The sequence below is a fragment of the Anas platyrhynchos genome, chromosome 3, assembly GCF_047663525.1.
Source record: "Anas platyrhynchos isolate ZD024472 breed Pekin duck chromosome 3, IASCAAS_PekinDuck_T2T, whole genome shotgun sequence".
NCBI lineage: Eukaryota > Metazoa > Chordata > Aves > Anseriformes > Anatidae > Anas > Anas platyrhynchos.
The window spans coordinates 17427212-17452093 of NC_092589.1; the positions used below are offsets into that span (position 1 = coordinate 17427212).

The following is a 24882-nucleotide window of genomic DNA, read 5'->3' on the forward strand; positions in this document are numbered from 1 at the left end:
CCTCTGTCGGCTTCCTTGTAGCTTTATGTGGAGAATCCTGCCTGAAGTAATAGCTAAGGGAAGAGTTTTGTAGATGTTGCTGAGGACCAGGTTACCTGTTAGAAAGAAGAATTCTTCACTATTTTGAAAACAAACTCTGCCTAACAACATGTGTTGGCTATTGAAATAGAGAGTGAATAAATGATTTCAGAAAGATAACTGTAGGAAGGGAAATCCCAATACACTGTGGCATGGAAATCCCCACCTCATTAGATTTTGTCTATTTTTTCAGATGTATTCAATATAGAAAAATGGTCAGAACAGGAAAGAAATGAAGGACATTTGATGTGCTTGAATGCCTCACCTTTCTACCACAACCATCCTCCTCATATACGATGTAATTGATATAGCATCAGTTCTGTGGGAGATGGATTACCACGCACATTTATATGGCAATTAGATTTAATTATTTACTGTTTCACATGCATCACCAACTTTCCTCACAGTCCATTGGACAAGCAGACTGTTTCAGTTTTAAATCCGTTTAATCTTTTTTTCAGTCCCAGTGCCTTTATTTTGATAAAGAAAATTAAAATAAAAAATAAAAAAAAAGGAGTATGTAGGGGTGGAGGTTGGGACAAAAAAAAATAAAGTGACTGGGAATCAGAATTCTTACTGTTGAGAAAAGGCAAAATGTTTTTGTATAACAGTTTTGTGTTTGAGATTACATGTAATTTGAGAAAGGGAGTGATGCCTTCTAGGGTAATGGTGAATTTTAACATGGAAAAATTTTGGGAAATGTTCATACATAATCATATACCTTTTGTGTCTCTGCTGTTGTCTATCAAAAACTCAGCTGCCAAGGACATTGTTGTTGCCCTCATCCTCCACCTCCACCCCTTTTCTATCATACAGTTCTATCATACAGCTTTACTTACCTCTTTTTTTTTTTTTTTTTAATCTGGCATGTTTGCATAAGAATTGAGCTAAATTAAATAGGACCAAAAAGTGTAATAGGAGTGAAAACTGAGCAACTAGGAGGTGAAGTGCAGAAGTGCACATCACGCAGAGTCTGACATATGTAAAATAGTGTGCAACATAGCAACAGCATGAGAAGAACTTTCTAGACAGATGCATAATCGTACCAGTTGTGGAAAATGCAGATATATAAACTGCATGGTGGGATTGGGAGACTTGGAGAAAGGTAAAGCAGCAGGTCTATCTCCAGTGTGGACTGCTGTAGAAATTATTTACAAGAGAAATTTTTCTTGATGAAAAATCAAGCTCTGCAAGCTCTTCTGCAAGCTCTTTCTTAATCATCTGTCTTAGTCTTCACTGTCTTTTCATCTGTGTGGATTGGGGGCCTACAATGAGTAAAAAGAATAAGCAACAGCAGCCAAGGAAGGAAGTATTTAATTCTCTAGACAAATAACTACAGTATGTCCTATATGGTCTACAGTATGTCCTATAAGGATGACTAGGGGAGGGGGGGGGGCAGAGGGGGGAAGTGTTAGCATTTCAGTGCTTGTGATTTCTTTAATTTTTTTATTATTTTTTTTATTTTTTTTTAATACCTTTAAAAAGGTATTCAGAAACGATGCTGAAGGCAATGTAGAAACGGGCTGAAAAGATCAGTTTCTGTTTTCCTTCCTGAAGGAGAAACTTCCTAATCCATGAATTATTTTCTTACTTTTGCCTTAATTGGTTATCAGTACAGGGAATGTGGAAGACAGAAATCTCCCACCTGTCACTTCATACAACTACCTTTTGCCCAAAGCGTTTGGAAGGACAGGTAACTCAGGAAAACCTGGACTAGTAAATTAGCCACCATTTCCCTTCTTTGACGGAAGAGAGTCTAGAAGTGATAGAATTCATCATTCCAGAGGAAAATATTTGAAAAGTCCACTTCAAAAACAAAAAACATGCAAACAAAATGAACAAAAAACATGTCAAAAGAAAATGAATTTGACCACAAATCAATACTGAAGCTACAGAATGGACTCGATGAGTGAATAAGTAAATATAAAGAACTAAGTATACATGTTCATGTCTTCCTTCAAATGCCTTGCAAGTGGTAGACGAAAATCAGTAATGCTTGGTTCTAGCACCAAACAGTCCTGTGAATGTGCAGCAAGTGCATATTCTCTACTGTAAAGGGAGATTTGAAAAGCCATATGCTGGAGCGTATGTGCTGCAGAAGCTGTGTGGATGTATCATCTAAGTCTTTGTCAACTGTCCTTCAGTTTATAACTTGGGTTATGATCACAGCAGACTTTTTTATTTATGCATAAAAGAACAGCTATTTTTTATTTATTTTTTTTTTCTTCCTGGTCAGATAATCTATTCTGAACATAAAAATCCTTCTGAATTTTATTAGACCTTTTTCAATAATGGTAAGTTTAATGGAACTCTTGTTTTGAGTGTTTTTCATGTTGGTGTTGTTTGTAGATAAGGATAGAGAAGTATACCCACTCTGACTGTAAAAGCAATTCCCTATCCTTTCTGCTTCTATGCCTAATTCCCTTTTCAAAGTGTTGAAACTCTACATCTGAAAACCAAGCCACCATCCTGCTCTGCCTATTGTACCAAGTAAGTGGTAGGTGTTTTTGTATGTCAGATTTGGGAAAAGGCCATTAAAGACAAATAGGCTCCTATTTGCATAGGCATTGCATATATAGGCATTGACTGTCAAAGTCATCTGGGATCTAGCTACCTATCTGGCATTTGCATCTGAGACAACATCCCTTGATTCAAAATTGGGATGTTACTTCTTTATTGTGTTTAAATCAGTGTGTATTCAGGTTGTGCAAGAGTGATTTACTTGCACCCTTCAGCTTACTCAAAAATACCATAAGCTAGGTCTTCTTGTATTGACACCCACCCGGTAATTAATTGTGCAACTAAAGAAGGCACTACAAAGCAATTTTAATTGATCTTGTAACACCAAATCATCTGCTTTGTGCAGAACTTGAAGCAAGCAAGCACTTTTTTTCTTTCAAGATTATGCTTCCCCTTTAGTATTTCTCAGTCTTTGCAATCTTCAATCCTCTTTGCCTGCCTCAGGGAAGAAGCTGTTACATGCTTGATCATTTTGAAATAGCATATTTAGAGAAAAGCTTGCCTGACACTTCAGCCTTACCACAGCCAGATACTCCTTTGTATTTTTGTATGTCATATAAAGGAATGTCAGAAATGCATGTTGTGCTTTCAGAACCCAACATGTTATGCCAGGACTATCACTTTCCAGTACAGTGCAGAAGCATTCTCATTCCTAGAAATAATAGTGATTTTGTACAATGTAACATTAGAAACAAGACAGAAAAAAAATATAATGAAAGAAAAGAAATGAAGAGAATGGCTGGAAGTACAGTTGAATACAACTGTACAAGAAGAAAAAGTCCACTTTTGGAGAGTGTTGGATTTATACATTCCATGTGGCTAATAATTCCCTTTCCCATTGCTGCAAGGCAATTGTAGTCCTTAAATTAAACAAATTGGTTTTGCCCATTAGGGCATATCCTGTAAGAATTGTTGGGTTGGGACACAACTCAGAAAAGGAGAAAAGTTTATGGAGTGACCTGTCAGCAATGTCAGTACTGCCAGATAACGTTACTTCTGTACTTATTCAGAAAATAAGTATCTAGAACAGCATCTTCAAACTTTATTTTACATTTCTTTATTTTAGCATTAGCAAGGATCTTATTCTTAAGAAATTTGATACTTGTCATAAAAAAAAAAAAAAAGTTATTACAGAAGAATTTGGCAGCATTTGTTTTACCAACAGTTGTGTGACTCATGGTGTTCTCTACTTTTTTTTTTTTTGCATAACTGTGATTCCAGTAATGACTACATTGACAACCTGAGTTCATTTATGAACTAGCAAATCACTTCTGTGTTAATTTCACATATTCCTCAATGCAAAAATCACCTCTAAATCAGAAAAGAGAGGTGTAAATAGGATAGCTCCTGTAGGTATCAGTGAGGTTCAGCACTACCTGTGAAGATAGATAGATAGATAGATAGATAGATAGATAGATAGATAGATAAAGCATGCTGGACTCTTCTCAGTCAGAGTTTATGATGTAACAGACCAGCACTATTATTACCATGGTTTGTATATGCAGCTCTGAGGGTTTTGCCTTCCAGGTGATTCCTCTGGCACACAATATTCAAACCAGTGAGAAACAGTGTAGCATAGGGTTTATTTTTGTCCTTAGAAAACAATGAAGAGAGGAAATGATCTTCCTTCACTAAATGAAAGGGGATAGTTCTAGGTAATGACTCCTCATATAAATAAGAAGAGTTGTGGGATTAAAGAGTATCTATCTGCTCTCAAATAAAGTTTGAAGATACTCCAGCAAATCTGAAGCTTCTCTGGAGGTCAGAAAGAATTTCTGGTGCATTCCACTCCCTCATGCTTTTCTTCACTATCTTTGTTTATGTCAGTTAACGTATTTTATATAAATTGGCTATTTTCCTTTATAAATGAAGGAAAGTCAGGAAAGTTATGGGGAAAAAAAAAAAGACACACCAAGCTGTGTGGTGTCACAGAGCTTGCAGTAGCCGAGGCCAGCCGCCTCGGAGCCGGCACAGCCGCAGCCGCCGGCGCTTGCGGGACTGGGCGCTGCGCCCCCGCCCTCTGCATAGAAAAAGCCCCCGGGCGGGCGGCGAGAACCATCCCACGGCGTGCTGCAGAGGTGGGTGTGCTGCCTCGTGCGGCGAGGCACAGGGTTCTGTCCCTCCTCCATTTCGAGTCCACCCTATCTCCTGGCCGTTTGCGTGACCGCAGTTTTTGCCATGGTCTCTCCCAGGCGGAGAGCTTGCCCCGAAAGGACTGTGGCGACCCAAAGGGAGAGGCTGTCCAGAGCTGTGGCTGTGCAGGTCTCTGGCTGCAGGGGGTGCCAGAGCCTGCTGCTGCCGGAGGACAGGTATGCAACTGTGTGAGGTGTGAGCAGGTGGAAGGTCTGCTCAGCATATCACCAAGGCTGAAAGAGGAGGTTGAGAGACTGAGGGCCGTCAGGGACTGTGAGTGGGAGATTGACTGGTGGAGTAGCTCCCTGGTGTGCTAGAGAGAAAGGTGCCAGGGAGATACCCCACAGCTGGTGCTGGACCCCCTGCCCTGTCCCTGTCAGGCAAAGGAGGGGGATCTGAGGGGTGAGGATTGGGAGAAGGTCCCTGCTCAGCATTGTGGGCGAAGCCCCCCTCTGCTTCCCTCACATCCCCAGGTCCCCCTAAGCAATAGGTTTGGGGAAGGCTTCCCAAAGACGTTACCAAGGATGAGACAGTCAAGTCCACACATGCAGACTGCCTTTGCCAGGAAGGAAAGAAATGTGGTTGTGGTAGGCGACTCCCTTCTCAAAGGAACGGAGGGCTCCATTTTCAGACCAGACCCAAGACATAGGGAAGTGTGCTGCCTACCTGGGGCCTGGGTCAGGGACGTGACTAGAAAACTACCAGAGCTGGTTCACCCTGCTTATTATTACCCATTGTTCGTAGTTCAGGCGAGCAATGATGAAATCTCTCAGAGTAGCCTGCAAACTGTGAAGAGAGATTTCAGTGGTTTAGGGTGAATATTTCAAGGAGCAGGAGCACAAGTTGTGTTTTATTCTGTTACTTCTGGGGAGGTGAAGGATACGGAGAGGACTAGGAAAACACAGATGATGAATAATTGGATGAGAGGCTGGGTCGAGACAGGAACTTTGGGTTCTCTGACCATGGGGTAGTTTACTTGACCCCTGGTTTGTTGTCAATGGATGGAACTCACCTGTCTCAAAGGGGGAAACAAATCCTAGCGCAGGAGCTAGCAGGACTCGTCAAGAGAGCTTTAAACATATTTTTTTTAAGCTATGACAGGGGAAGGGGATAAGGGGATAAAACAGGGCTCACCAGAGAAGTGCTTGGGGGAACAATGAAGCTGGGGTGAGGCAGGTGTCTCATCTGAAGTGCATCTACACCAATGCACGCAGCATGGGCAACAAACAGGAGGAGCTGGAAGTGATTGTGCAACAGGCAAACTACAACCTATTCGGAGTAACTGAAACATGGTGGGATCACTCCCGCAACTGGAGAACTGTGATGGATGGCTACAAGCTCTTCAGAAGGGATTGACAAGGAAGGAAGAGTGGTGGTGTGGCTCTTTATATTAAAGAGTGTTTTGATGTTGAAGAGCCTCCAGTTGGGAATGATAAAGTTGAGTGTCTATGGATAAGGATCAGGGGAAAGGCCTGTAGGGGTGACATTTTGGTGGGGGTCAGTTATAGATCGCCTAATCAGGATGAAGAGATGGATGAGGCATTCTATGAGCAGCTTGCAATAGTTACATGATCACCAGCACTCATTCTCATGGGGGACTGTGAAGGGTAAAGGGACGTGGAAGTGTTGATCGATGCTTGGCTGAACATGAGTCTGCCGTGCGCCCAGATGGCCAAGAAGGCCAATGGCATCCTGGCCTGTATTAGAAATAGCGTAGCCAGCAGGAGTAGGGAGGTGATTGTCCCCCTGTACTCAGCTCTGATGAGGCTGCACCTCAAGTACTGTATTCAGCTTTGGGCCTGTTACTACACGAAGGACATCGAGGCCCTGCAACGTGCCCAGAGAAGGGCGACAAAACTGGTGAGCGGTCTGGAGCATGAGTCTTATGAGGAGCGGCTGAGGGAGCTGGGGTTGTTTAGTCTGGAGAAGAGGAGGCTCAGGAGAGACGTCATTGCACTCTACAGCTTCCTGAAGGAAGGTTGTGATGAGGAGGAGGTCAGCCTCTTCTCTCAGATAACTAATGATAGGACTCGAGGACAAGTTGCACCTGGGGAGATTTAGATTAGATATCAGGAAAAAGCTTTTTCTCTCAAAGAGTGGTCAGGCACTGGAACAGCTTGCCCAGGGAGGTGGTGGAGTCACCGTCCCTCGCAGTGTTCAAGAAGCGCCTGGACAAGGTGCTACACCATATGATTTGGTAGCTTAGTGGGTAGTATTGGTGATAGGAGGATGGTTGGACTAGATGATCTTGTAGGTCCTTTCCAACCTTGTGTTTCTATGTTTCTATGAAGTTCAAAAAGGACAAGTGCAAGGTTTCTGCACCTGGATCAGGGCAATCCCAAATACAAATACAGGGTGTGTGGAGAAGGGATTGAGAGCAGCCCTAAGGAGGAAGACCTGGGGATGTTAGTTCATGAGAAGCCTGCAAAGTGTGTTGCAGCCCAAAAAGACAATTTTATCCTAGGCTGCATCAAAAAAAGCATGACCAGCAGGTTGAGGGAGGTGATTCTCCCCCTCTACTTTGCTCTCATGAGACACCACCTAGAGTACTGTGTTCAGCTCTGGGGCCCCCAGCACAAGAAGGATATATATGTGTTAGAACAAGTACAGAGGAGGGCCACAAGGATGATCAAAAGGCTTGAGGACCTCTCCTTTGAAGACAGGATGAGAGAGTGGGGGTTGTGTCTGGAGGAGAGGTCTCCCAATAGAGATATTGGCCTCCCAGTATCTAAAGAGGTCCTAAAAGAAAGCTGGAGGGGAACTCTTTATCAAAGCATGTATTATTAGGACATGGGACAATGGCATTAAACTGGAAGAAAGTAGATGTAGAATAGATGTAAGGAAGAAATTCTTTACTAGGAGGATGGTGAGGCACTGGAACCAGTTGCCCAGAGAAGTCTTGGATACCCCATCCCTGGAAGTGCTCAAGGCAAGGTTGGATGGGGCATTGAGCAACCGGGTCTAGTGGGAGGTGTTCCTGCCCATGGCAGGCGGATTGGAACTAAATGATCATTACAGTCCCTTCCAATCCAAAACATTCTATGACTGTAATTCTATGATTCTATAATAATGTGTCATGCTGTGCATATGATACCTAGTTGATAATATTCCATTGTTATATTTTCAAGAATGAATGTTCTGAGTTCATCCTCATGTGCTTCCACAGTGGCAGAACTTTTTCTTCTCATTCATCAAAAGTGACAATTGCTATATTAGTGTATATATCAATCTCAATATGCTGGAGGGAAGTATCTTAGGAATGAGCAGGAGATCAATTTGAAAGTTTGCAGTTTTAAAGGTTTAATTGATCAAAGAATAAAAATGTTTGTTTGGACAGTACGCATGTTGAGAGCTTTAAAAAAAAAAAAAATGCACATACTTCAAGGAGAAGAAATCTGATCCTTTCAGCATAGGTATGAATTTCTTTGTATTGTTCTCTGGAGTTTCCTTCTTTTTAGTCTATTGCAATCAGTTGAGATGAATTATCTCTATATTCAGAGCTCACAATGACTGAAAGAAACAGAACTTCAGGAAACCTGTGAGGGTTTACTTTCTAAATGTTCCACCTGAGGAAAAGATTAAAAAAACCCTTTATGATGGGGCAGGAAATTTTATCCTGTTTCCAGTACAGATGGTTGAAAAGTACTGAAGTGGTTTTTTTTTTTTTTTTTTTTTTTTTTTTTTTTTTTTTTTACTGTGAATGAATTATGTCCCATTTGTGGGAACATATGGATCACCATATATTAATCTTTTATGCCTAATACCATGTTTCTGAGATTTATGCTATACCTTAAAACTCTAGAGGAAAGCAATATCTTATTTTTCATATAATCTATGTGAAAGGGGAAAGCTTGAGGTTTCGTATTATATTATGACATAACGATCGCTAAGATTTTTTGTTGAATATGTTATAAGATTAATAATATGCATATTCCTAAGCTTTTTGGCTCCACTAATTCAAATACAGTTGAGTTGTAGGGCTGGTATGCACTGACTAAATTTTTTTCACAGTCTGATTGCATTTGTTTGATTCAGGCCAGTTCCTTGCATGCAACATGTAAGCCATTACAAACAGCCTTGAAGATCACTCACTTGCAAACAAAGGAGTATGCCAGCAGAACCAGGAAAAGGCGTGACTGCAGTTTATACTGATAAGAGGGAGATTAAAATTAGCTACATAGCTAATGATGATAGCTGGGACATTCTACATCCTGTTGTTATATCTGCCTACCAGTCTTTGTAAATGTATTGGAAAGGAACAATATTGAAAATGAATAATTTTACATTTGAGGTGACTCAGAAATATTCTTTGGTACATCCAAAGAATGGTACAGCCTTGGCTCCAAAATCATCCAGACTGGGGAGCTTGCTGGAAAGCGCAATGTGGACAATAATGTATAGTCAGATAGTCTGTTGAAAAATTATGCAAATCATGATTAGAGAGAATTTAATACATAGATGGAGTAAGAGTTTTGTCCCTAGTTGATGCTTGAGAGTTGGATGCTCCCATAAGAACGTTCCTTCAACGGGTTCAACGCTTCTCAGAAGCTCATTTGTTCTTTTCCTATCTATCCAATGGGGCTTGCCTATAGGCATGCTCAGAGCACTTCCACCAATCTTGCAGAGAGCTGCTTTTTTTTTCTGATTTAGGAGATAAGAGAATGGGACAGTAAATTCATGCAAGATGTTGGAAACCATAGTTATGTTGGCTTGAAAAGTAGAGGATCAGTGTTCTGCCTGCCAGAAATGCAAAATGTGTTGAAGAAAGGCACAGCATAAATTGTTTCAAAACAAAGTGTCCCCTCCTCTGTGTTTAAAAGTTATAGTTACATCCATTCAAAGAATGGATATCTATCTCTCAGAATTATGAATTACTCAAAGGAAGGAAAGCACCAGATTGCAGCCCTAAGTTGCTTAAGGTTCAACAAAGAGTTGTTTATATGTTAGCCATCAGAAGTACTTTTGGTAATACAATTCTCAGTGGGCAAACTGGCATTTTAAAGGCATCTAACCACCCCTGATCCCACATGACTAATACAGGGTACACATTTAGGAGGGGAGGATCAGTCATTTTGCTGCTTAACAGTGGTATTCCAAAGTTCCTCAGATGTATCTCTAAACCTGTTTTTGTTGGCCTGCTTTTAAATGGGTAGTGTGCTTTAGGTCAATCTCAGTGCTCCACTTATTGCCTTAAGAACACTTAGGGTGTTCTGGATCCATAATCAGGATGATCTGGGGTCTGGTTTTCTGAATATGAATGCAATATGTGTCAGTGCTAAACGCGTTTCTAGAAGGAGATTCTGTGACTAAATCTGCAGCTGTGAAACAGATCAGTGTTTCCTGTATATGAGAGTTGGCACATAGATAACATGTCTTACAATGTCTTACATACAAGTCATACAAATATGAGGTACACAGGTAGCTTTCACAGAATCCAGAAAACTGCTGAATTAAATTATCTTGAAGCAAAGTAGGGAGCAAGTACTACAAAATCTGAAAGTTTATAGAGATCTCAGAAAAATTTTGAAGAGTGTTTTTTGAAGATCGTGCAGGTCAAAAATTCTACATCTCTCTCTCTCTCTCTCTCTCTCTCTTTTTTTTTTTTTTTCCCCTGTGGCTAATACTTATTTCTGCTTAACAGGTGATTTGTATATTGGAGGAGTGGCCAAAGAAATGTATAAGTCCTTGCCAAAGCTGGTGCATGCAAAAGAGGGATTTCAAGGCTGTCTTGCATCAGTTGACTTGAATGGACGGCTGCCTGATCTCATCTCAGATGCTCTCTTCTGCAATGGGCAAATAGAAAGAGGGTGTGAAGGTACTGAATATGCTGCTGTCTTTTTACATCATTGTGCAAGTATTGTGCTAACGCTCCCGAGTTTTGTTGATATGTACACTATGCACATGGAAAGGCAATATCTTACCTGCTTGTAATTTACCCTGTTTTACCCTTTCTTATATAAAGCTTGTGTTTCTGTTAGTATTACGGAGAACAAGTACATCTATACCTGTTCTACAGCACAGATTGATCTGAGAACATGAATAACTTCTTAAATGTTAAATGTAGGTTCCATCCCTCTCCAGTGGCTAGATATTTTGCATGTATTTTACTTACTCTACAATGTATTTTAATCTATGATAGAAATAATAACATATAGCTTCAATGGAGTCCTTTATAAACACACTTTCAAAGTAGACTTTTTGTATTTATTAATTCAAAGCTAATATATGATACTCTTGAAGATCAATCTACTTTCTCTATTTTTGCTTAACCCTGAAATTTGCATTGTCATGAATCTTCCTATCTGAAGTCACTAATAGTCAAATATGTTTTATTCCACATTTTGACACAACTGAACTATTGTGGAATATGTCAGGACAGAATTAGAAGAGGTGTATTTGTAAACTAGAGGTATCAATCAATCAACTTTTCATCTTGTCTTTTAATTCCACATTATTTTACTTTTCTTTATGAAATAATTTAAATCAATTCTCTGTCCCCACATAGGTATTTTATTCACATAATTCTGAATTTTGTGTGTCTGTTCATTATTTTTACACCTCTCTCCTCTCTCAGGTGCCCATCTTCTTTGGACAGAATATGTGTAAATGATATAGTAGAATTTGAATTTAGAATCTTGATGAGTTTGGTGTCAAGTTGATTAAGTTTGTAAACAGACATTTTAGACTGTCCAAACAGGGCTGGGTGAGATTTCCTCAAGCTTTACCAGACAAAACTTTCTGGCAGATAAATTTTACCTTCTGCTGTCCCTACAGTTAGTTTGTAAAGGTGGAACTTGCTCATTCTTTACTTGTTACCTTTAGTTGCCAGTATAAGTTCTATTGATAGAACATAGATATATGCACATTTCATAACTTATTTTTCTGCATCTTTAGTGTCTGTATTTCTATCAGCAATTGAAAAATATGTATAAATCAGTTTGCACTGAGTTTGGAAAATTAGATTCTACTTTCTGAATGATGTGAGTAAGTTCCATGCCTGTACCATCCTTTTAAAGAGTCAAAGTACACTTTAAATCCATTATGCATTTCATAGCTTCTTTTGAAATAATGTGATTTTCTAAATGAATTTTATGTAGTTCAAAGAAATATTGCCATAGGCCTAGAATGCAAGCTCACCTTTTAAAGCAGTGGCACAACTCAGCTATCAGTGAATTTAATAAAGCTACCAAGCATTTAATAAAATCAGTACAAATATTGTTCTCTTTGGTGGAGCTTTTTCTGACACCAAAATTATCTTATACAAACAGAATGGTTAAACCAGATGAGCCAACTGCCTCTCAGAGATCTGCCCTGTCAAAAGTTTTTCCCACAGAAAAAAATCTTCAGTAGCATTGAGTGAAATAACCTCTTCCAACCTTTCTGTTTAAAAAACTTTTAACAACTTGCAACCCTTCCACTTTACTCGTTTACTGCATGTCTTCCCCTGTCTGACCCATGTGTTGGTCTCTTATCTGAAGACTGTGGATCAGATATATAGAAAATATTCTGACACCTAAAATACTATTAAAGTCACCTGCAAATTTAGCTGTCTTCTATAAATCTGTTATATGCCTCAAGAGTTGTGCTGCTGTGTACATACAAGACTATCTCCATCCTTAGAGCTGAGCAGTTTTGCATCTCACGCTGCAATGAGATGTGTAGTCTGTAAGTTCTGAGTTGTTGGGTCCAAAGATCTAAGGACACACAGAGTAGCAGAAATAATTTCAAAAAAAAAAAAGCATAAGCCATCACTCTCAGTCCAAAAGACAGCTGACTGTACTAGGGTATATGTCATTGAATCATAAAACCATAGAATAGATTAGATTGGAGGGGACCTAAAAATCATCTAACTCTAACCGTCATCCCATAGACAGTGTGCACTTTGTTAATACTTCAGACTGAGAAGTGAGACGCTTAGATTTGATGCTCTTCAGACTCACAAGAGATTGAATTCCACACCTCTCCACTGTAAAAAAAAAAAAAAAAAAAAAAAAAAAAGCCCTTTAAAAAAAAAAAAAGGCCTTTATCTCTCTTCTGTCAAGCTTGATGCCATGATTAATTTTCATGACTAATTAATTTTATCTTATCAGGGCATTGTTCTTAAAAGACATATTTGTCAGTAACTTTACTAATATAAATGCATGTTAAAAATTCTTTCTTTAGGATATTTTTGCAGGCCCACACACAGGGTTTTGTTGCCAAGGTGTAAGGGTTACATTTCAAAATTTCAGCCACAGACAGATAGATACCTGTTCTCTGTCACTGAGTGTTGAATGTAATTTAAATGTGGCTGGATTCACCTTGTTGACACATTTTCAATGGATAGAATAGGTAGAAACCAACAACTAGAAATATAAATATGCTAACTAGCTCTTTGAATTGTTAACAGTAAACCCCAGAGCCAGGCTGTGTCAGCCCTGTTTTCCTGTAGTCAGCTCCATTGTACTTTACACTATAAGGAAAGCAGAATTATAGAAAATACTGAATTATATAAGAACAGTTTTAAAATATTGGGAAAATAATGCACTGTTTGGATGTTTGTGCATATATAATATGTCTTAAATGAACATTTAAAAGGTTCATAGTAGTTCTTAACATATATGAAGATTCTTGGTAGTGAGATGTGGAACTTAATTTTGTGATATATAGAAAAAGATTGTACATGCTACCTGAAATACTTTTTTTTTTTTTTGTGTAATATGTACAGCTTGTAAGCCCTCACATTAGACAAATGTAAATGAGAGACCAAATTCAGTCAATTAAAAAGTCTGCAGTGAATACTGAATAAATTAGAATATTTAAATAGAATGTGAATCACAAGGTGAGTGCTTGAGAAGAGTGTATTAAAATATTTACTAAATAGTTTAGTTCTGTAACATATATATATAAATATATAAACTTGTTATGATAAATATTATAGTACTGTAAACATTAAAATGTCCTTTTCCATTCCTTTTTTTTAAAGCTTCCTGTAATTAAAAAATAATAAAAATAAAAAAAATCTTACATTAAAACCAGTCATGATGGCAATTTTTGAATAATGACCACTATAAGTAAATCAAAAATGCTAAGAAAACCATTTTTAAAAAGCAGGATAGCCTGCTTTTTACCAAAATCTTACCTGTATTTTTTCCATATACATATATTTTAACATGCACTTTCAATGTGTCTACAGGGTCCTGCAGTTTTTATACTTTTAAGTCCTTGTGACTTTTGCTCTACTTTTGAAATGATGAGGAAACTTAACATTGCATAACTAAAGTGTAAATAAATGCATGAATATATAACATTTTAAACACCTACAGATATTTTCACTTCATCTTTGTAAAGTTTCCGAGTAGCAGAATCTGGTGAGAAAAAAATGTAAGTGTCTTGTCAGCTATGGGATTCTGTCATTATAATCCCCAGCTCAGGAAAGGGTGATGTAATGCCCAAATGTTTAAACTTCTGGGCTCAAAACTCCTAAGAAAGGGAAGTCACCATCTTATGACTGCATACTGCAGTCAATGTGTTATGGATACTGTTATTGCTATTTGAAAAGCAGAAAAATATAACAAAGTAGTTTTGCCTGAAAAGTAATGTTGCATATGCTGTCCAATCTTAATCACAGTGGTGACTGTTAAAGTGCTGGTTCAGTGGTGCGCTCAAGCAGGGCCTCATTTAAAGCAAGTGGCCATTGAGCTGACTTAAGCCACACAGGTTTGGATTTTTCTAAAATAACGTCAAATCAAATGAAAATTCTGCACTGAGATCTTTGAAGAAGCTGTAATATGAAAGAAGGATAAGTGGATATCTTCCTTCAGAATGATTTAGGAGATTTATATGATATTTGGGAGAGTTTTACCTCATCATCAGTAACTGGAAGTAGGAGTTTCAAATGGATATAGATGTATCTTCCCCAAAACAATGTAGGAGTATTTTATAATCCTAGACCAAAATTTTTCATTGTAATGTCAAGAGTCAGTGTGAAATGTATGTGTGAGCATACAGAAACCAGTAGTTCATGATCTGTATTTCAGTTTTCATTCACCATTCATGAAGAAAGGGCTAGACAAAGAAAGACCAGAGAGGATGACAGTGCTAATTATTCTTGAATTCGGTGTATCTCAACATGACAAATGGCTAGTCAGGATTCAGCCATGCATTTATTCTGCTAATGCATTCATATCTATCCAAGGAGAGAAAAAAAAAAAAAAAGGAAAAAAAAAACTTTTAATTTTCCTTCATTACATGTCATCAGCTCAATTAACCATTATATTTGTAGTAAAATACTGGCAAATTACTGCTTTCTTATTTTGGCTTGCCTGAAGATTTATGGCTATTAGCATTAATTTGTTTGCATTATATGGCATTTCTTTCTCTCTTTAACAGCAGCATGCACTTTATTCTGAATGTTTTTTCTGTGTTTGCTGCCATTTCAATATTGCTTACTAACATTTAATATATTTTGCTTTTTTATTTTGCTGACAAAGTTGCATTGATGAAAGCTGATTTGCAAGGTAGATAGCCCTGTGTGTATTCAACAAGACTGAAACCCCCAATGCACAGTTGGATTACTGCAATAAATGCTCTGTACATTTCAGAACTAAAGTGTGTTATTTTATTTCAGATTGTGTCTTTCACACCTCTAAAACAATGTGCTACATGAACCTTCATTTTCCAGCATAGTTTGCATAAAGGCTTTCAGTCTTGAATATGTTTTGTATAGTGACTGCTTTAGTGCTTTGATCATACTTTTAAAAATTTCTTTATATTTCAGTAGTCTAGTTATGATTCTCTAGAAATAGAGTAGTTTGTTTTTCATGTGTATATCACATTTCGGCATGCCAGTTCATTAGTAATCTGATTTTCTCCATTTCCCTTTAAAAAAAGGAATCTGCATGGGATCCCTGAAGCATGTGAATCAGTACTTGCCAACATTCATGCCAAAGAATGCCAAACTTCTCTTTATTTCAGACCTAAATAATTTAAAACAATATCTGGGATTGAAAGCACTGTATAACATAGCTTCATTTTATTAATTTCTTGTTTTGGTTTGGTTTGGGTTTACCTTATGTTTGAATCTTTAGTTTCATCTCCCAGAACTTTGCTTTCTCTGGCATCTGACTTTGCTGGTTGAAATGTATTTACAGGAAAAATAATACTGAAGTTTTTAGAAAACGTTTAGCCAGTTAATGGCCTGAGATGAGAATGACAAAGAACTCACAATAAAGCTAACATCCCCACTGTACCTGGAATATAGCTGCTTCAGTTCTTGCATTTTTATGTGTTTATGACATATAAGTCATAGAACTAAAGCAAAAACGTCCTTTTAATATTACATGCTGCTACAAAAACAAAGAAACAAAAAAACACAAAACAGCAAGTTTATGTGTGTTTTCCTTGGTAACTCTTTGCTCATTTGATTTGAGATGTTGGCAACTAGTTAATGTGATCCAGTGAGAAATACATTTATTTGGAAAGCAAAGTGCAAGTCCTTTTTTGTATGTTCTCATCAGGCCCAAGCACAACATGCCAAGAGGATTCATGTGCAAACCAGGGAGTGTGCTTGCAGCAGTGGGATGGATTCAGCTGTGATTGTAGCATGACCTCCTTTAGCGGACCATTATGCAATGACCGTAAGTACACTAAAATGTGCTGATCTGAAAGCTCTAGAGCTCTAAGGCAATATTTGAAGCAAGTGTCTTTAGCTTTATCATACTTTAATATATGATGTTTAAATGGACTGGCAAACCTTGTGAAAATCTGTAAGGCTTGTGTGAAGAACATAGCTAAAATATACAGTTTAAAATTTGGGCAATGTTCTGTATGGAACACTGACAGAATTTGGTTTTATTATACTTGATTGTATGTCTAATATACTGATGGTTACCTGATTGAAATAAGCCCTTTCTTGCATAAAAGTTACAAATATATTTTCTTTTCTGACTGGAAAAAAAACAAAAAAAAAAAAAACAAAAAAAAAAACCTTTTTATTATCTTAAGCTATATTGCAATTTTCTTGCATTATATCATGAGGGCTGTAATTACTGTGAAACAGTTGACAAGGCTTATTATCTCCCTTTGTTGATTTCTTTAGGTGACACACTAAGCATTCCAATAATAAAAGCATGCTGAGTATTTTAGTTTTTTTAAATTTCATCTCAATAAAACTACATAATGTACACCAACCATCTGGTCTTTCAGGAAAATCTTAAATGTGTCATAAATAAGGTCCTGATTCACCAATGTCATAATCTAGTTTTATTCCAATCTAGTTTTACTGATCAAAATAGAATTATGCAGAGCTGAAAGTGGAGCAATAATGCAAGAGCCATGATGGTCCATGGTAACTAAAGAAAACTAACGATTTTTCTTTTTAATGCAGGTCATTTGAAATATCCTTATGCTACATGTATTTGTATCCATATGAAAAGGGAATTTCTTTAAGTGTAGGCATTTTTATTTGTATACATGTCTCCAAATGAATGTCTGATGATAGGAAGTGTTTGTATAACTATCTATTCAAGCAGTTTGCATTTCTGTGTCTTGTTCTGATTCTCCAGTCTCCAGCAAGGTGCATCTTTGTGGTCAAACTCTTAAATAAGAAAATAGCTAACATCTCATGAGATTTTGGCTCAAATTATATCCAATAAAAGGCTAAAAAATTAGTTACATGCAAAATCTGAAAAAAAAAAATGATTCTCATGCAAGTTCCACTTTTCTACTCTTGATCACCTTTTAAAAACTACACGAAAAACATGTCACTCTGTTTCTTTATAATTGAAAATCTATATTTATAATTGATAAAATCTATATTTATAATTGATAATCTGTTTCTTTATAAATGAAAAAAACTTTAGAAAATTTGACCAAAGTTTTGTGTTTATTGGGTTTGCACTTCCAATAATATAATTAGTTATACTTCTAAGCATGTATTTATAAAGATTTTAGTGTCCTATATAATACAGTAGAAAAATTGTGCTTCTATTTTTTAAACGTCATTATTTCTGTTCTTTTGTGACCTCTGATTTCTTTCAAAAGTAACTAAAAGCTATGAATAAGAAATTGTATATTTCACATCTAGCAATGCAAAAAATCTGTTTATAAGTTTGTGTTAATAGTAACTGATGTCTGAACCCTGGAATATTCTGTAATTATTTTTTTTTTCAAGAAATTTAAGAACTTACATAAGAAAGATAAATATTCACCTGTCAGTGAAGGCTCATTCATACAGTAATGTGGATGACACTGTACACTATCAGATAACTTTCAGTATACTATTTTTGATGCTGGTAGAGGAGTATCTTTAGCACATGACTGCAAAAAAAAAAAAAAAAAAAGGTTACTTTTTTTCTTTTTTTTTCCCCCAAAGTAATTTTGTAATGTTCTGTCACAAACATGAAATATAAATTTATCCTAGATATGGATGCTTTGTGCATCCTAGATCCATTATCCTAGATATGGATGCAGGGTCTGGTAACTATAATTCATCTATCTTCTGCTTTATCTTGACTCCTTAGATTAGTTTACATTCCAAAACTCTACCAAGCAAATCTAATGAGAGATTTTTTTTTTTTTTTTGTAATTATATGTATATATGTATATATATATATACAGGGAGGAAAATTAAGAAAAAATATGGTTTTATAATCTCAATGTCATATGTATGTTCCTAGACTGCTCTCTGCTTTGTTTGGGAAGAGTAAAATGGAAAGAGCAATGAAGAAGGGTTACTACAGTTTTTAGTAAATTGCATAGGCTACAAAACACAGGCTGAAGTTTTACAGCACTGAAATAAGCCCAATTCCTTTTGCGTCCAGTGAGGTGTTTTCAGTGACAGGTCTGGAGTAGTAGTACCTGCTTGCTGCTGAAAAACACAGCCCCTTGTGAACAATTGAAGGATGTTCCTCAGCAGTGACACAATTCCATTGCCAATCATGCATGGAGCAACGTTAATTGACAGACACTGAAACCTAACCCAGTATTGTTACAGCAATACAGTATTCTTACATAGACAGACTGCCTTAACATTTGAATGTACCAATTTATATTTTTAGGCTTATGTAAAATGGACTACTAGTGACATCAAAATATTATAGGTGTTGATTTTGTTTTAACAGAAGCAAAAATTGACCGTTTAAAAATAAGTGTCACATATCATAAAAGAAATAGTTAAAATGTAACTGACTTATGGAGAATTGCATCCTCCTGTATCGAGTGTCCATGTCTGGATGCTGGCAGCAGGTGACTCTATCAGGAAAGGTTGGGGCTGCCCCGTGCCAGACATGGCTGGTTCCAGCCACTTCCAACAGACTCACCACAAGGCACAGCCCAGCACCTCAGCCACACTATGGCACCTCTTGGAAAACATAGATAGAATGGTCAAAAACACTAGACAGGAGGAGAGAATGAAAAGAGAAACAGCAGAGGCAACACCACCGTCAGAGCAGGGGGAATGAGCAAGCATTTGGGTAGGAGTTTGGTCTTCATCCAGTGTTAATCCGCCATTCCTCCCCACTATTTTGTTCCACCAGTTCTTAGTGAATGTATTAGAGTAGAAATTTCAGTGACAAAATGGCTGAAAGAAAAGGGAACCTGTGGAGATAGTATAGTTTAGCCCTTCTGCACAGAGCAGGGTCCGCTGGAGCAGGGTGTTCAGGATTGTGTCCATCTGGGTTTTTAGTATCTCTGAGGATGCATCTTCACAACCTCTCTGGACAACCTGTGCCAGTGCTCAGGCACCCACACAGTAGAAAATTGTTGCTTATATATAAAATGAGATTTCATGTACTTCAGTTTGTGACCTTTGCCTCTTGTCCTGTCACTTTCACCATCAAAGAGAACAGCCTGGCTCTGTCTTCTTTACTACCACCCATCAGGTATCTATAAATCACAGAATCATAGAATATCCTGAGGTGGAAGGGACCCACAAGGATCATTGAGTCCAACTCCTGGCTTCACACAGGGCTATGTAAAAATTAAAACATATGTCTGAGAACACTGTCCGAACACTTCCTGAACTCTGGCAGGCTTGTTGCCCTGGGGAACCTGTTCTGACCAACCTCTTGGTGAAGAACCTTTTCCTAATATCCAGTATGAACCTCTCTTGACACAGCTTCATGCCATTCCTTCAGGTCCTATCACTGTCACTAGAGAGAAGAGGATCAGCACCTGCCCCTCCACCCTCCTCATGTGGAAGCTATAGATCATCATGAGGTCTCCTCTCAGTCTCCTCTTCTCTGATATCAACAAAGCAAGTTGATACCTCAGCTGTTCTTCATACATCTTCCCCTCCGAACCTTTCACAATTTATTTTTTTTCCCTCCTTTGGACACTCTGTATTGTGGTGTGGTGCCCAGAACTGGACACAGTACTCAAGGTGAGGCTGCACCAGCACAAAGCAGAATGGGACAATCCCTTCCTTCCCTCTACCAGCTAGCAATGCTATGCTTGATGCACCCCAAGGTATGGTTGGCCCTTTTGTCTGCCAGGGCACATTCAACTGGCTCACATTCAACTTGCTGTCAACCAGAACCACCACCCTTTCCATGGGGTTGCTTTTCAGCCTCTCATCCCCCGCTCTGTAGATATAGTCAGGATTGCCCTGCCCAAGGTGCAGAATTGGTTACTTGTTCTTGTTAAATTTCACATGGTTGGTGAACGCCCAGCCCTCTATTTTGTAAAGATTTCTGTGCAAGGCCTCTCTACCCATGAGGGAGTCAACAGTGCCTCTTAACTTAGTATCATCTGCAAAATTGCTTAGTATTCATTCAAGGCCTGCATCCAGATCATCTGTAAAAACATTAAAGAGAACTGTCCCTAAAATGGAGTCCTGAGGTACCCCACTAGTGACTGGACACAAGCCTGATGTAACTCCATTTATTATAATTATTTGGGCTTTACCGATCAGCTGATTGATCACCCATCCTATTATTGATCACGCATCCTATTATCTAACTGTATGCTGGACATTTTGTCCAAAAGGATACTGTGAGAAACAGTATTGAAAACTGCTGAGATCCAAAAAGATTACATCAGCAGGCTTCTCTTGGTCAGCTAGACATGAAGGGAAATTTAGTTAAACAGGACTTTTCCTTCATGAACCCATGGTTCTCTGTGAATTATGACTGAACTGTCTTCCAAGTGTTTTTCAATAACTCCCAGAATAATCTTCTCCATAAATTTGCCAGGCACTGAAGAGAGACCGATAGTCCTGTAATTACCAGAGTCTTCTTTCTTGCCCTTCTTGAAAACTGGGACAACATTTATGATCATCCAGTCACCTGGGACCTCTTCATATTCCCAAGACTGTTGAAAAATAATTGAGAGAGGTCTCACAATGACATCAACCATCCCAGCACCCTGGGATGAATCCTCCATAGACTTATGTGCAATCCACTAACCTGTGTGCATCCAGGTTGCACAACAATTCATGTACAATCTCACAGTTAGCTGGGAGGTCATTGTTTCTACAATTACCTTCCTGCTACTCAGGGCTGTGATGCTCCCAGGGCACATCATTGGTGTTAAACACTGGTAAGGAAGGCATCAAATGTCTCTGCTTTGTCTATTTATGAGGTGACCATCCTCATCAAGTAACAGACCCATGTTGTCGCCATGTGATCTCTGTTGCCTTGTCCACATTGCCTATCCCTCCTGAAAACATTCTTCCTCATCCATCACAGGAGGCTGTTGGCCTTCTTTGCTGCAAGGGAATCTTGCTGACTCATGTTCAACTTGGTATCCACTAGAACACACAGATCCTTTCCTGCAAGGACTTGGCATTTCTAGTTGTTTCATGTGTTTCCCGTTAGCTCACCTCTCCAGCCTGTTGGTGTCCCTCTGAATGGAAGCACATGCACCTGGTCTATCAGCCACTCCTCCCAGTTTTTCATTGTCTTCAATTTGCATAAACATGCTTAAATTTACTTCCTGAGGTAAGCTGAGACTTTCAGCATGTTTCTGAGAGTAACTGCAGTGCACACAGGTTTGACAAGCATATCGTTCCTGGGCTGTCACAACGTAAGTGTTTCATATGTATCATTCTCATCTTTCTTTTTGAAGTTTGGAGGAAATAATAAAATAAATAATTACTTGAAAATTGTTATAATATATTTTATTGCTATAGAGTGTAAGAAGTACCTTTAATCTTGTCTACAAGAGCAAATTATTATTCCGCTACTGCTCACTATGTTATTCTAAGTGAAAATGTGCCAAGCTTAAAATCAAGACTTAAAAGTTCACTCAAAATATGCTGTATGTGAACTAGGTTGTTTATTTATATTTTTTTTCCAATCCAAGAGTGTTGTCTGTGTGTCAGCTAGAGAGGAGACATTCATGGCATTTACTCCTACAGAAAATGACCTGGGCTAGCAAGGGTAAGATTATAGCTTTACAGCTGTATTTGGGAACGCACACAGTTTAATCCAGAAAAGTTTCTATTGGTTTTAAATCTCAGTACTTCACTACAGTGAATGCAGAGTGCCTGTAGAGTGTAAGCCTTTATGGTGATGCAGGTAGAAACATTCTGTGTGATGTCATTTCTGAAATACTGAAAGAGAAACAAGGCAGGGTAAGTCTTGATCCCAAGATGTCATGTTGATTATCATTTTTTGTTTTGATTTGACATGACAGTTAGAGTTTTGGAGCAACAGTGTTCTTTAGACGTGATAGACAGAAGTGTTGTAAGTGCAAAGGAGGCCAGTAGCAGATCTTACAAGGTAGCATTATGTAGAAAACTGTACTAAAAGGAAAATTAATGACTGTTCTTACAAATGGATGGCTGGATGCAACTCCTCTGAGAAAGTGCATCATAAATGTTGTAAATATTTTTAATAGCAGGTTATTAGATGAGAGCTGTCCTCCCAGAGTATTCAGCTTTTTCATAAAAGTGGGGTGGAATATGATTCAGGCAAAACAAAACCTATAAGAGATTGTCTGCTGTCTCCAAGTTTACATGTGTGTTTTACTCACACAGTCTTTATGTATAACCATATTAGTGAACGTAATGCCAGGTTTGTGGAAACAAATACTGCTATTATGGCATGGAAAATAGCAGACATAATAACATTGTCACATTACATTACTATAGAAATGTTCTGTGCCAAATTACAGGGCAATGTCAACACTGTCTGTTACCATAAGGGAATAATGTATTGGTGTTGTATTTGTGATGGTATAGCTAACACTGTGTCAACACTTCCATTAAAATCTATTTCTGAAGAGTTAGAACTTCACCATGAAGTCTCTTCTGACTAGGAATTTGACATTTTCAACCGCTGTGAGTAATGAAACTTAAAATAAAAATAAAATAAAAAAATCCTATTTTATTTTGACTTCTCTTTTACCAGGAAAAATCAAAAGCCCTCATTTAAATGGTAAGCTGTGTTGAAATTACAAGTTCATATAAAGCTTTTTATATATATATATATTTTGATTGCATTATAGAGATGCTGCTTTTCAGCTAAAGATATATGTGTAACAATGGTTAGATTTTATTACAAACATGTGGGAAAGGAATTTGAAGAAGACTTACTACAAAAAGATGAAATCTATTTGCTGAAGTTGTACAAAAGCATATTTGTGAAGAGGCTGGCCAACCTGATAATAAGAGAACCAGAATGGTGAATAGTGTAAAATGGAGAAGACAACCCACAATAGTGAGGAAGTAGTAGAGTGGGTTGACGAGCAAAAGGTTGCAGGTTGATAAGGACAAGAAGGACCTGAAAATCAACATGCCAGGGTTGAAAGCAGTCCACCCCAAGTGCATGACATGCACACAAAAAAAGAAATGTCAAGAGGACAGCATGATTGGGGGAAACTTAAACATTTTTTTTCTGGGAAATGAGTGGGTGATGCTCTAATATGCCTGTACTGTCATGTACACAGCATGAGTAAAAGGAGTTGGGTATCTTTGTGCAGGAATGGAGCTCTGCCCAGGGACAAGTGGAAAGCTAGCTGAGGTCTTAAGGGTTAGGGTTAGAGGGCAGACCAAAGCTGGAGATGTAGTGGTGGGTATCTGCTACATATGTAGAAGGAGAAATAGATGAGGCCTTGTTCAGACAAGTTTGAGAAGCCTCATGCTCACAGATCTGATACTCCATAGGTTCCATAAGAACTGGTTGTTCTTCAGGGATCTTCACTTCCTCCAGTCTCAGGAACAATTAACCCTGATGCACAGGAAATTAAGTAAATGTGGCAGAAGGCAGGAGGAGCTCCTGACAGTACTCAGATATTAAAAGGCAGTGTGCAAGAGGTACATGCAGGGCCAGGTGGCACAGGAAGAATATAGTAACACTGTCCATGCATGCAGGAATGTGTCTAGGAAAACCAAATTTTAGGAGAACCTGTCTGGCAAGAGGCCAACAGGAAAAGCTCCTGTCAGCAGTGAAGGAAAGAGCAGGAAAATGTAGGCGCGCCACTGAATAAGGTGAAGGAACCTTATGGCAAGTGATATGTAAGAGACTGATACTCAGCACCTTCTTTGCCTTGGTCTTTACTGATAAGACTGGCCTTTTAGCACTTTCAGCAGTCCCAGTTATCTGAGAACAGACATAGTCTGGAGCAAGACTTACCTGGGTAGAGGAAGATCAGGTCAGGGAACATTTAAACCAAGTGGACATGCACAAGTATATGGCACCAGATGGGACACATCCTTGTGTGCCACTGGTCATTGTGAATTTGCTCTTGATTACCTTTGAAAGCTCATGGCTGCTGGGGGCTGTTCCAGAGAACTGGAGAAAAAGGAAATAGTTCCCCTGTCCTCAAGAAGGAGAAAGTTACAGACTGATCAGGCTAGCCTCACTCCCTAGAAATGTGATAGAGAATATCCATCTAGAAGCTGTTTCCAAACATATTAGGGGCAAGAAGGCAAGTAGGAGTAGTCAGTATGGACTTAAAAAGGATAAATCAGGTATGGTTGTATGACAGTGGATTCATTATTTAAATATTTGACATTTTCTTGCTTAGCAGACAATCTTTGTACTGATTTGAAAGCATGCTGAACATTCAAAATTGGGATTGAAGCAGGTATCTTTCGAGAAAATCAAATAGTAATTATCTCAGATTGAGCACACCAAACAGTAGATGCTCTTGGCTTTTATTGAGGATAGACCAAGAACTTCCTTGTGTCACAGGACATTTAAAAAAACACATAGTTAAAAGTTTGAG

General features: G+C 38.2%; 1 protein-coding gene across 31 annotated transcripts in view; it reads left to right on the forward strand.

The window, feature by feature from the left end:
• NRXN1 (neurexin 1) overlaps positions 1-24882 on the forward strand; it is a 709571-nt gene that overhangs the window by 339927 nt on the left and 344762 nt on the right. For 30 of the 31 annotated variants that reach the window (XM_072035416.1, XM_072035414.1, XM_072035413.1 and 27 more), the window contains 2 exons: positions 10373-10546; positions 16230-16349. In XM_072035416.1, coding sequence (XP_071891517.1) covers positions 10373-10546; positions 16230-16349 — 294 coding nt within the window. Of the gene's footprint in view, positions 1-10372; positions 10547-16229; positions 16350-21716; positions 21736-24882 lie in introns of those variants that run through there. The other variant, XM_038175983.2, reaches the window with a different exon arrangement.